The 11,911-nt window shown below is 70.5% G+C and overlaps 1 protein-coding gene across 4 annotated transcripts; it reads right to left on the bottom strand.

The window, feature by feature from the left end:
- Positions 1-1,527: 1,527 nt before the first annotated feature.
- Positions 1,528-11,687, bottom strand: PHC2 (polyhomeotic homolog 2). Of its 4 annotated transcripts, none has more exons than XM_084495328.1 (15): positions 11,605-11,687; positions 8,206-8,399; positions 7,779-7,937; positions 7,611-7,688; positions 7,358-7,519; positions 6,341-6,445; positions 6,035-6,245; positions 5,045-5,361; positions 4,436-4,598; positions 3,460-3,662; positions 3,212-3,341; positions 2,960-3,074; positions 2,738-2,873; positions 2,336-2,642; positions 1,528-2,253 (listed from the first exon to the last, which is right to left on the bottom strand). In XM_084495328.1, the coding sequence occupies exons 2-15, from the start codon at positions 8,353-8,355 to the stop codon at positions 2,099-2,101; spliced, it is 2,391 nt and encodes a 796-aa protein (XP_084351454.1). In that variant the 5' UTR covers positions 8,356-8,399; positions 11,605-11,687; the 3' UTR covers positions 1,528-2,098. The 4 variants fall into 4 exon arrangements, with proteins under 4 accessions (XP_084351454.1, XP_084351453.1, XP_084351455.1 ...); XM_084495327.1 differs by having other exon boundaries at positions 2,960-3,096; positions 3,213-3,341; XM_084495329.1 differs by having other exon boundaries at positions 2,336-2,585; positions 2,960-3,096; positions 3,213-3,341.
- Between the last annotated feature and the right edge of the window lie 224 nt (positions 11,688-11,911).

The raw sequence follows: 11,911 nt of genomic DNA, 5'->3' as shown, positions 1-11,911 counted from the left end.
TCTGCTCTTTGTATCACTCTGTTGTGAAAGACAGAAAAAAAAAAAAAAAAAAAAAAAAAAAAAAACTACTAATAAATCTGTACGTGTAAACTTTGGCCGGGCTGTGGGTGTGTGATGGGTGCCCGGGGTCTCCCCCCACACCATGGCCAGGTCCTGGGGTCCCTGTGCCACCCCAGCTGGTGACACCTGGGGACAGCGCCTGCCCCCTGCCCTGCAGGGCCCTGGAGGCAGCACAGTGCTGGGGGGTAACAAAGCAGCTGAGGGGGCTGCTGTGGAGCACCCCGACAGGCACCCTCGGGGCCGTGTCCCCAAGGCCACCAGCTCGTTTCCGAGGGGACACCCCAGGGGACTGGGGGTGGCCGGAGCACCACGGGCTGGCAGGCGGCTGCCCAGAGAGCTCCCCACAGGTCTTGGGGCTGAGGTGGGGACACACAAAGAGCCCAGCGTTGCTGGGGCACCACACAGGAACCAGCTCCAGGACTCATGGCCACCATGGGCACCCCCCCCCCAGGAACACCAGCTCTGGGGCTGCCATCTCCATGGCCACCAGCTCCGGGGACACGGCACTACCGCAGCCACCAGCTCCAGGGACTCCTCACCATGGCCACGGGCTCGAAGGACACCAGCTCCAGGCCCCCCTGTCTAGGGCGCATATGATTTGGGGGCCTGCAGCCCAGATGCAGCCCCAGGCACTGGGATTTTGGGGCCTGCCAGCACCATGGAAGGGACACAGGCAGCTGACTGCCCTCGGGTCCCAACTTCATTTTGGGCTCCAGCAGAGACATGAGGGCCAGAGAGGAGCTCCTGAGCTCCCTTGGGGGTATCAGGGTCACCTCCAGGCTGCCACCCAGCAGCACACCTGGGGCTGGTCCCCTGCCCCACATGGTCCTCCTGTCATAGAATCATCAAGGTTGGAAGAGACCTCCACGATCGTATGGTCCAACCATCCCCTTCCACCACTGTCACCCACTGAACCACGTCCCCAAGCACCAACCTTTCCTTAAACACCCCCAAACAGTGACTCCACTGCCTCCCTGGGCAACCTGTCCCAATGCCCGACTGCACTTTCTGAGTGGAAACATCTCATTTCGAACCTGAACCGCCCCTGGCACAGCTTGAAGCCATTCCCTCTAGTCCCATCACCGGTTACCAGTGAGAAGAGGCCGACCCCCAGCTCCTTCAGGTAGTTGCAGAGAGCACTGAGGTCTGCCCTGAGCCACCTCATCTCCAGCCAAGCACAACAGGGATGTCCCAAACCAACCCTCAGGGGTTAGGACATGATCAGAGGATGGAGGTGACACCAGGCCCTCCCGTGCACCCTACAGCCAGGGAAGGGCAGCCCCAGCTGGTGGCACCTGTACCAGCCACAGGGGCCACAGAGCCAGAGGCAACCCCCAGGCCCTGCGGGGTACCGTGTGCGCGCTTACCCACCCATGAGGCGCGAGGAGGACATAAAGCATGCAGGGGGAGAGTTGTTTTTTTTTTTCAGTGTTTATTAAAAACAAAAACAGGAAAAAAGGGTTGTGGTTTCTGTGTTTTTCCTTTTTTTTTTTTTCCTCTTTTCTTAGAAAGACTGGTGGCCAGCAGCAGCGACAGCGAGGGCTGGGGGGGTCCTTACCTGCCTTGGGGGCTGAACCCCCACTGCCGCCGTCCTCTACTAAGGTGCCCCCAAAACAGCCCAGGGTGGGGGCAACGCCTTTTCCACGAGGCACCCCGAAACACCCCTTGGGGGGCCACAGCCCCCCTGTCAGGTCCTGGCAGGGCCACACATTAAGGCAATCGTCCTGCTTCACCCTGCCTTTCTGAGGGGCGTGGGGGCCCTCCCTGCCAGAGAAGGGGCCACCCCATGGGGCACACCCAAGGGGAAGCTATCGCTACGGGCTATGTACACACCCCTGCAGCAGAGCTGCACCCCGGCCTGGCTGCGGGGCGCAGGGGAGCTGCCCTGGGGCTGTTTGTGCTCAGCAAGTGGATCCCCCCCTGCCCTCCCTCCCCATCCCACCCTGCAGCCCCCCAAACTGGGCAGGGATGAGGGGGGGGCACGGGTCCCCCCTCCCCACCCCGCCAGGAGCGTTCGTGCAGGCCGGCAGCCGTGGCTCTAGGAGTCCTTGAGCATGCTGATGCGGGCGTAGATCTTGAGGGCAGGGCCCAGTTTGATGTTCATGGTGCTCATGAGGTGGTCCTCCTTCAGCAGCAGCAGCGCCTGCCCATCAATCTCCTGCGCCCTGAACTCCTCTGCGATCTCCTGGCAGCCTGTGAGGACGTGGCCACGTTCAGTACCACCCCCAAAAACCACCTGTGCCCCCCCCAACCCCCTGTTACCCCTGCTCCTCACCCGGCAGCGAACGGATGAACTCATAGACGTCCTCCACGTTCCACTTGCTGGGCTCACTGGGCAGGAAGCGATGCCCGATGCCTGCCAGGTCCCGCATGTGCATGTCAGGCAGCTCCATGTCGCGCAGCTCGAGGTCGCGGTCACCCTGGCGCCGGCGCGAGGTGGACGAGCTGGCTGAGATGGGGGACAGCGGCTCCTCGTAGCTCGAGTTGTCCGAGCAGCGGCTCGAGTCCTCCTGGCTGTGGTTGAGCTGCAGTGACGCCGTCACAGAGAGAGGCACCGAGCCCGTCGGGAGAGAAACCGGCGTCTGCAGGACGGAGCGACCGGGCAGCACCAGCCTCGGAGCTCACCCGCCTGCGCTCCCCCAGCTTTGGGGACAAGTCACGCCCACCCCCTCCTCACCTGCTTCTTGGTGTCTTTGCTCAGGGTGGGCACCTTGCAAGTGCGGCGGCGCCCGTGCGGGGGGCCACCGGGTTTCTGCAGCTTGCTGCGGTCGGGGTGGAACAAGCCCACGCGCTTCGTGCACCCCACATTGTACCTGCACAAGAGAGGGAGTGACAGAGTGGGGCTGGGGGAACCTCCAAGGGGTACATGGGGAGGGGAGGGGGCTTGCCCCCGAGTTACCTCTTAGCACAGGCCATGGAACAGAAGCGCTTGGAGCGCTTGAACTTGTAGGCGAAGTCGACGCGGCCGCAGAGCTCGCACTTCAGCTTCGGGGGGTTCCCCTCCTCTTTGGATTCTGGGGGGCGCGGAGGGACACCCAGAGAGAGAAACGCAGCCAGCTCAGCCGCGGGTGGGGAACGGGGGCGGGGGGAGAGGGAGGGAGAAGCCGGTGCCCCCTCCCCGTTGTGCTCGGCTCGGGGGGCCGGGCGCTACCTTGCATGTAGGGCTCCTCCATTTCGGAGTCGGTGGTGGTGGTGTTGTCCTGCTGCGGGAGTTTCTCGGCCAGCAGCTCCTGCGCATACTTCTTCTTCAGGTTCCCCACCAGCAGCGAGGACCGTCCCACCTGCGGGAGGGGCGTCAGCAGGGACCCCGGCTCTGCCGCGGGGGCGCACCGAGGGCCCCGACGGGGAAGGAGAAGGAGAAGGAGGAGGAGGAGGAGGCCGCGGGCGGCCCACGCGTACCGGGAACGGCTCTGCCCCCTCCTGGATGACGAACCCCTCGATAACGTGCGTCAGGATCTGGGGCTTCACTATGGCCTGGGGCGGTTTGTTCTCACCATTGTGCGGGGCAGCGCCGGCGACGGTGGAGGCAGAGCTCCCGTTCCCCGAGGTCATGCCGGGAGCGCTGGCGTCGGGCTGCGCATGAACGCGGTCGGCGCCCGGCTCTGCGGGGGCGAGGCCGCCCGTCAGCCCCGGGGGGGCCGCGCTGACGCCGCGCGACCGGGCCCCGGCCGCCCCCGCCCGGCCCCCGCCGCCCCCTCCCCGGCCCCGCCGCTCCCCCCCCGCCCCCCGGGGCCGCCGCCAGGCCCCCCCCCCCCGCGGCCCCGCCAGGCCCCGCCGAGGCCGCGCCCCGCCCGCCGCCCCCCCCCCCGCGCCCTACCTGCGCCCGGGCCGCGGCGGCGGGCGGCTCCGGGCCGGGGGCGGATGCGGAAGTGAGGTCAGCGCCCGCCGGGCCGGGCCGGGCCGGGCCGGGCCGGGCCGGGGCGGCGGCGGCGCGGGGCGGGGCGGGGCCGGGCGCGCACTCACCGGCGGCGCTCAGCGGCGCGGCGGCCCCGGCGGCGCCATGGCGGGGACAAAGGCGGCGCGGGCGGCGCTCGGCGGCGGCGGCGCGGGGACAAAGGCGGCGGCGGGGCCGGGCCGGGCCGGGGCGGCGGCGGCGGCTGCGCGGGGTGGGGCGGGGCCGGGCCGGAGGCCACGCCCCCGAGCCCCCATTGGCCGGCGCCACCGCCTCGCGCGCGCGTGCGCGCGGCGCCGCCGAAGCGGGGGCGAAACCCCCCGTGGGAGGGGCACGGAAAGAGGCGGGGCTTCGGAGAGAGGGCGGGGCCATGCAAACGGGGCGGGGCTGTGCGCGGAGGGGCGGGGCCTCCCCAGCGCCGTGCCCTCCGGTCCCGCCCCGCAGCCGCCGCGTCCCCCCCCCCAGCCCCCCCCCGGCGCTTACCGTGGGCCGGGGGCCGCTCGCCCGGGGGGGCCTCGGGGCCCGGGGGGGCGGCGGGCGGCGGCGGCGGGGCGGGGGGCTGCGGCGGGGCGGCGGGCGGGCTCTCGGCGCTCCTCTCGGCGGGCGGCGGGTCCCGGCGGGCGCCCTCGGGGATGCCGAGCGGGGGCTGCGGCGGGGACAGCGTCAGCGCCCCCCGGCACCGGGGCACCGCGAGGCGCAGCCGGGGCCGCACCGCGCCCGGGGCCCGGTGGGCGTGCGCGGGCACGGACACGGCCTGACGGTGCCCGCACCCCGACGGGGCACCCGCGCGTGGGTCGTGCACGCGTGCAGTGTGCGCGCCGGGGGGGGCGCGGGACCCCCGTGTGCCCCCGTGCACGTGGACCGGGGCAACGTCCGGACTCAGCGTGTGCACCGGCCCGACACCAAGGTGGCCGCACGCCCCTGCACGTCAGGCACACGTGTGCTCGGGGGGATGCATGCACACCCACGTGCACCTGCCCACATCAGGCGTGCCTCCCCATGCACCCCTCGCACGGACCGGGACCCCCCTGTGTCCCCCCAGCTCTTGCCAGCCGGGCAGGGGGAATCGGGGGACCGGGGGGGGGCCCTCACCGTGGCACCGGCGGGCTGCAGCTGCAGGATGACGGCGGAGGCGTGCTGGAACTTGCGAGGGGCCCCGTGGCAGCCGGGGTGCCCGTTGGGGGCAGCGCCATCAGCCCCGGCACAGTGGGGGACCCCCGGGCTGGCCCCTGCTTTGGGCGGGGGCACCGGGCCGGGGCTGGCGGGGGGCAGCGGCTGGAGCTGGGGGGTGGCCGGCCCCGGGGGGGGCTGCCCGCGGGGCGCTAGCTGCTGCTGCTGGATGACAAACTGCTGCTGGATCGGCTTCGGCGGCTGCTGCAGGAACTGGGGCGGCTGCAGTGGGGCGTAGGCTGTGGGGACAGGGCCCGCGGCATCGTCACCGGCGCCTCGCCCCCAGCGTGTCTCCCCCAGCTCAGCCTGCGGCCCCCTCCCGCAGAGGCTGCGTCCGGCCTGGCACCCGTTCACCCTGGTGCCTCGGGACAACAGTGCCAGCGGCTGCACCGGCTCCTGCTGCTTGGTGGCCGGGGTGAGGCTGTCCCGACGGGGTCCCCGCTTTGGGAGGCACATCAGCACAGCACCCCGAGGCTCGCTCACCCCAGCAGGGTGCTTGGTGCCCAGGGAGCAAACAGCCTTCGCCCCGGTAGGCGAGCTGTGGGTAGGAACCTCCTCGCCCCTCTGGCCTGCAGCCTCACTGCCCCGCCAGCCCTGGGCCCGGGATTTCTACCGGCCTGCAGGTCGAAAGCACAGGCGGGGGTGCTGCCACACAGCAAAAGCCAGCGAGGGCCATCAGTAGGCTTCAGAGTGAACCCCCCGCAGGCTGTTCAGCTGAGAGCTGGCCCTGTTCGCTTCACCCAGGGCTGGGCTTCCAGAGGAGCTGCAGGTCCTGCACAGGCCCTACAGGGCCCACCATTAGTCTCCAGGGTGAACGCCCTGCAGCCCCCCTTCCTGTCGCTCTCCCTGTGCGCCCCCCAGCACCCGGTGGGTGCCCCACGCCCCTGCCACCCCCCCGGCGCAGAACCTTACCTGGGGTGACGAGCGGGTGGGTGGTTGCGGGGGCGGCGGCGCGGGCCAGGGGGTGGGTACGGGCCTCGGGGCCCTCGGCCTTTTTGAGGTGGTCGCCGGGGGTATCAGGTGGGGGGACCCGGGGGGGGGCGGCCCGGGGGGAGCCACCGGGGGGCTTCATGGCGAGGGCAGGGAGGTGGGGGCCGGCGGGGCGCAGCGCCAGGCTGTGCACCTGCAATGGCAGCAGGTCAGCGGGGGGAGCTGGCAAAGGGGCAGGAGGGACAAAGGGGTGCCGGGAGGGCCATATCCCCTCACCGGGGGGCTCACCTGGGGGGCGGCGGGTGGTGGGGCGGGTGGCGGAGCCGGTGGTGGGGCAGGCGCGGGGCTCTCGGGCCGGACGGCGCTCACGGGGCCCGTGGGCGTGAAGATGAGCTGGGGGGGAGAGAAGAGTGGGTGCACGTCCCCAGGGCGTGGGGGTGGCACCCTACACGTGTGTGTGCCCCCAAAACATCCTCATGGGGTGGCAGAAGCATGGGGTATGATCATGGGTGCCCATATCAGAGGCACCTTGAGGAGTCTGGGAACCCCCCGTGCTGTGGGGAACACCCCATAGGGTGTAGGCATCCCATGGGGTCTGATACCCCTTGCCCAGGGCAAAGGGCACCCTCCTGGGGCCAGGCACCCTACAACAGGCCTATGGGTACCCTCTGGAGTCTGGGCACCCCGTGGTGAGGGTGAGGGGCACCCTGTGGGGTCTGGGCATCTATTGGGGTCTGGGCACCCCTAGCAGGGTGAAAGTACCCCATGAAGTCTAATGCTCCTTAACCCCACAGGATGGACGCCCTACACAGCCTGGGCACCCCACAGCAGTGTGGGGCACACTCTGTAGGGCCTAGGTGCCCAGTGGGGCCTGGACGCCCCAGGGTGGAGCAATGGGCACCCTATGGGGTCTGAAGACCCTAGAGGAGGGTGTGGGTACCCTGTGGTGTTTGGGCACCCCCAGCAGTGCCACGGGCATCCTATGGGCTCAGGTGCTCCCTACGGGTGCACCCCACAGCAGCGTGACAGGCACCCTATGGAGCCTGGACACCCCACAGCACGGTAAAGGGCTCTCTATAGGGACTGGTTACCCCATGGCGGAGCGATGGACACCCCACTGTGTCCAGGCCACCCCGCAGCATGGCAAAGGGCACCCTAGGGCCTCTGCGCATCCTAAAGGTTCCTCCACAGTGGGTGCCGAGCACCTGCAGGTGCCCTATGGGTCCTGGCAGCCTCATGGGATGCTGCGGGCCACCCCGTGGGTCCCAGCCAGCCCCCAGCGCCATGGGGCAGGGCGCCTCTTACCATCTGTGCCCGCAGGTACATCTGGGCCTGGCTGGCGGTGAGGGCGGGCGAGGCGGCGTTGCCCAGCAGCACGGCCTGCTGCGCGATGCCCGACGCGCCGGGGGCGACGCTCTGTGCCCGGTTCAGGAGCTGGGCAGCCGCTGGCGACGTCGCCAGGTTGATCTGCAAAGAGGGGGGCGGCGGGAGATGGCTGGGCTGCTGGGCCGGGGGGGTCCATGCCACGGCAGCGGGGTTTACGGGGCCAGGGACTCACCGTGGGCTGCTGCGCCGGTGCCGCCTGAGTGCCGTTGGCACCTGAGGAGCCGCTCTGCCTGTTGGCCGCCAGGCTGGCCTGCGGGAGAAGGAGCAAAACGTCACTGAAACCACAGCACCCATGGGTGCCCCTGCAGCGTGCCGGGTGGGGGCGAGGGGGGCGCCGTACCTGCTGCACGGCGGCCAGGCTCTGGAGCTGGGCGCTGGTGAGGTGCTGCTGCTGCAGGGCGGCCGTCTGCAGCATGAGGTGCTGCTGCTGCGCGGCGTACATCTGCTGCAGGTACTGCGCCGCCGTGTTGGGCTGCCGGTGGAGCGCCTGCTGGATCACCTGCGGGGCGGCGGCAGCGTCTCCAAAACGCCCACCCTGCCCCTGGCCCTCCGTGACGCCAGGAAGCGTCGCCCTTTAACCAGGACCTCCCAGCGCCCGGGGGTTTCTCTGTTCTGAACCCAGTGCCGGACCTGACCTGCTCCAAGCCCGACCCGGCCCCGTTTTTGGGTTTGTTTCCCACGTTCTGATTCCGGAAGGCATTCCCAAATCAAATTCCCGAACGGCTTCCTAAATATTTCGGGCATCTTCCTGCCGGCCGCCACCCTACCTGGACGGTCTGGCGGTCAGGGATGCTGCTGTAGACGGAGATCTGGGGGGCGGGCGGGCGGCCGGTGCCGGTGCTGCTGGGCGTCGTGCCGGTGCCGCCGGCACTGCTGGAGGGCGGCTGCGGGGGTGCTGGGAGCTGCTCGTTCTCCATGGCGGCCGGCCGGGGCCACGCGAGGCGGCGGGGTCAGGCTAGAGCTGGGTGGAGACGGAGATGGGTGAGGGTGGCACCTCCCAGCAGGGATCCCTGGGGTGGGGGGCCCAAGGGGTCCCCCAGCCTCGCGCCTCCACCCTGCTCCCGGCGCCTTCCTGCGGCGAGGCGGCACTGCAAGGGTAGTGGCGGGGATTGCAGCCCCCTCCCCACTGCTTCCTGCCCCCAGGCCCGGCTGGGGGCTGGGGGGGGCCCCCAGGGGTTCCTGGTTCACGCGGCTGGGGCTGGGGGAGCGGTGCTGGGGCGCTGCGGGCAGCCTCAGGGTAGCTGGGATGGAGGGCGGGCAGCGGGACAGAGGGACACAGGGCTGGATGGTGGGACAGAGGGACGGACAGAGCCGGGCGCCGAGGCTCCCACTGCTCCTCTTCCCCTCAGCCCCCCGCAGATCTGGGCAGGAGCCTCCAGGGCTCCGGAGGCCCCCCGGCCACCAGTGTCTGGGTGCCCCCATCCTGGGGGTGCCACCAGCGCGCCCTGGCTGCATCCTGCCTGAGTGGCAGCATGGGACGGGAATGGGACAGGGACGGGATGGGACAAGGAGGGGACGGGACACAGACAGGGACGGGACGAGCCTCCAGGCACCGGGGGAAAGGGAAAAGTGCTGAGGGGACGGAGGGAAGGACGGGCAGAAGGAAGGATGGACAGAAAGATGGAGAGGAGTGGGAATGGTGAGGGGAAGGAAGGATGGAGGGCCGGCCGGCCAGCGGGATGGAGGAAAGGGATGTAGGGAGGATGTAAAGGACAGAAGGAAGGGAAGGGGGAGGACAGACAGAGTGACGGATGGGAAGCCTGGACAGGAAGGGAAGGGATGAGGGGAGGGAGAGAAGGAAAGAAGGAAGCAGGAAAGGGACAAAGGACAGGAGGGATGGGGACAGGAGTCGGAAGGGATGGAGGGACGGGTGGAAGAAGGGATGGAAGAAGGATGGGAGGGATGGACAGATGGAAGTGGGGAAGGGAGGGAGGGAGGAAGGAGATGAAGGGAGGAAGAACAGCCAGAAGGAATGGAGGGACAGACGTAAGGGACAAAGGGACAGGGGACGGGGACGGAAGGAAGTAGGGAAGGGACGGGAGGAAGCAAAGAGAGGAAGGGAGGGAAAGATGGATGGATGTAGGCATGGGCTGAGGGGGGAGGACAGACAGAAGGACAGACAGGAAGAAATGGGAAAGGGGCGAAGGGAAGGACAAGGCAAGGCAGAATGGCAGACGGAGGAAAGGACCAAACGGACAGACGGATGGGAGGGAAGGGACAAAGGGAGGGAAGGAGAGAAGGAAGGACAGACTGATGGACGGATGAGAGAGGAAGGGGACAAAAGGAGGGCGGGAAGGGTGGGGAGAAGGAGGCAAGAAAGGGATGAAGGGAGCGAGGGAAGAGGGACGGACAAAAAAGGCAGGGATGGATGAAAGTACAGAGGGAGGCAGGGACGGACGGACAGAGAGGATGGGATGGAAGTACAGAAGGGATGAAGGAACTGGGACAGGGGTGGAAGGAAGGAGGAAAAGCATAGAAGGAAGGATGGATAAAGACGAAGGGAGGGAGGGAGGGAGGGAGGGAGGGAGGGAGAGAGGGAGGGAGGGAGGGAAGGACAGACAGACAGGAGTAGGAAATGTCCGAATGGGGGAAGGAAGGACAGAGGGATGACAGGACAGGAGTGGCACAGGGTGCAGGGGGGGAAGGGCAGCAGGGAGCAGGGAAGGAAAGGGCCGAAGGGTGGGAGGGGAGGACGGGGGCCAGAAGGGGTGGAAGGAGAGGAAACGAAGGAAGAAAGGATGGATGGAGGGGACAAAGGGAAGGACAGAAGAAAGTGGGCAAGGGACGGACGGGAGGGATGGAAGAGCAGGAGGAGGACAGGGATGGAGGGCGCTGGGTGCTGTCGAGGCTGCAGGAAGGTCCCAGGGCAGCAGCAGGACGGAGCAGGAGCAGGAGCACCTCCAGCACCTCCAGCACCACCGTGGCCCCAGTCGCTGCCAGCGCCATGCCCACGCCACCAGGCCATGGCCACCAGGACATGGTGGCTCCACTGCCTCCACCCACGGCCACCGTGTTGCGGCACTCCCAGAGGTGCCAAGGGGCCTCTGGCCACCTGCCCAGTGGTGGCCCCGCCACACGTCCCAGCCGAGCCACTGGAGGTGCCACCACGGTGGGCGCCACCACGGCGGGTGCCATGGCCAGCACCAGGGACAGCGGCGCCGGGTGCTCCACCATGGACAGCGGCCACAGTGGCCACGGCGGGTGGCCCTGGTGGCCACAGCAGGTGACCCCGTTGGCCACGCCATGGCACGGCACGGACAAAACCCGCCACCGTGCCCCGGTGCCAGGCCTAGGGGGTGCGGCAGCAGCGCCGTCTCCCGGCCTTGGTGGCGCGTGGCTGCCCGCAGCGCCGCATCCCCGGAGGGCGCTGCTGCCCCGACGCTCACGGGGATGCTGGCAGCGCGTGGCTCCGGTGCCACGGTGCCCGGGCACGGCTCCCGAGGCCCATCCCTGCTCCACAGCCGGTGTCGCCGTCCCCGCTGCTGCTGCTTCCTCCCGGTGTCACCGCCGCAGGGCCGCGTCGCCTCGCGTGGCGCCCCAGCTCTGATCGCCGCCACGTGTCCGCCGTGTGCCGGTCTCGACGCCGCCTGGGCGGGAACCGCGCTCCGAGCTCCGCGCCGAGCGGCTGCGCTGCCTCGTCCGGCTGCCGAGCCGCGGGTGCCGGTCCCGGCGGCACCAGGGCCTCGGGGACACCGCCACCGGCACCGGGCGGGGGGCGAGGGTTCGGGGGCGGCCGCGCCGGGCCCTGCCGGAGCCGGAACCCCACCGGGGGGCGCCCCCGGGCCCCCCGCTTCGGGCCCCGCGCGGGTGCCGGAGCCTCCCCGGCGGGAGGCGAAACCGGGGTGCGGGGGGGACCGGGGGCGGGGGGGTGCGGGGAGGACCCGGGGGGGCGGCGGGCGGGGGGAGCCGGGGTGGGAGGGGGGGGGGGCGGGGCGGCACTGCCGGTGCCCGCGGGGCGCTGCCGGCGGCCGGGGCCGTGCCGGGGCGGGCGGGGGGAAACTGAGGCACGGCGGCGGCGGCGCGGCCCCGCGGCCACACGGACGCGTGCGCGGCGCGGCCCGGTCCCGCCCCCCCTCCCGGTCCCGATCGCTCCCAACCCCCCCCCCGCCTCCCCGGACCAGACAAAGCCGCCGGGGCCCCGAGGCGCGGCGCGGCGGTCCCGGTACCTGCGGCCCCGCGGCCCGGGCCGAGCGGCTCCCGCCGGCCATGACGGAGGCGCCTCCGGGGGCTGCGGCCGCGCGGGCCGGCGGGGGCGGGGCGGGGCCGGCGGGAGGGGCGGGGCCGGCGGCGGAGGGGGCGGGGCCGGCGGGGAGGGGGCGGGGCCGGGCGGGGCGGGGCGGGGCCGGGCGCTGCCTCGGGGCGGCGGGCGGCCGTGGCTCATTTGCATGTCACGTGCGCCGCGCGCCCAATCGGCGACTCGCCGGCCTACCCGGACACGCCCCCCGCGCCTCGCGCCCGCGCCTCGCGCCCGCC

This window comes from Aythya ferina (assembly GCF_964211825.1).
Source record: "Aythya ferina genome assembly, chromosome: 21".
Classification (NCBI taxonomy): Eukaryota; Metazoa; Chordata; class Aves; order Anseriformes; family Anatidae; genus Aythya; species Aythya ferina.
Note: the sequence above shows the minus strand (reverse complement) of the source record. Positions and strands in the feature narration are given on the sequence as shown.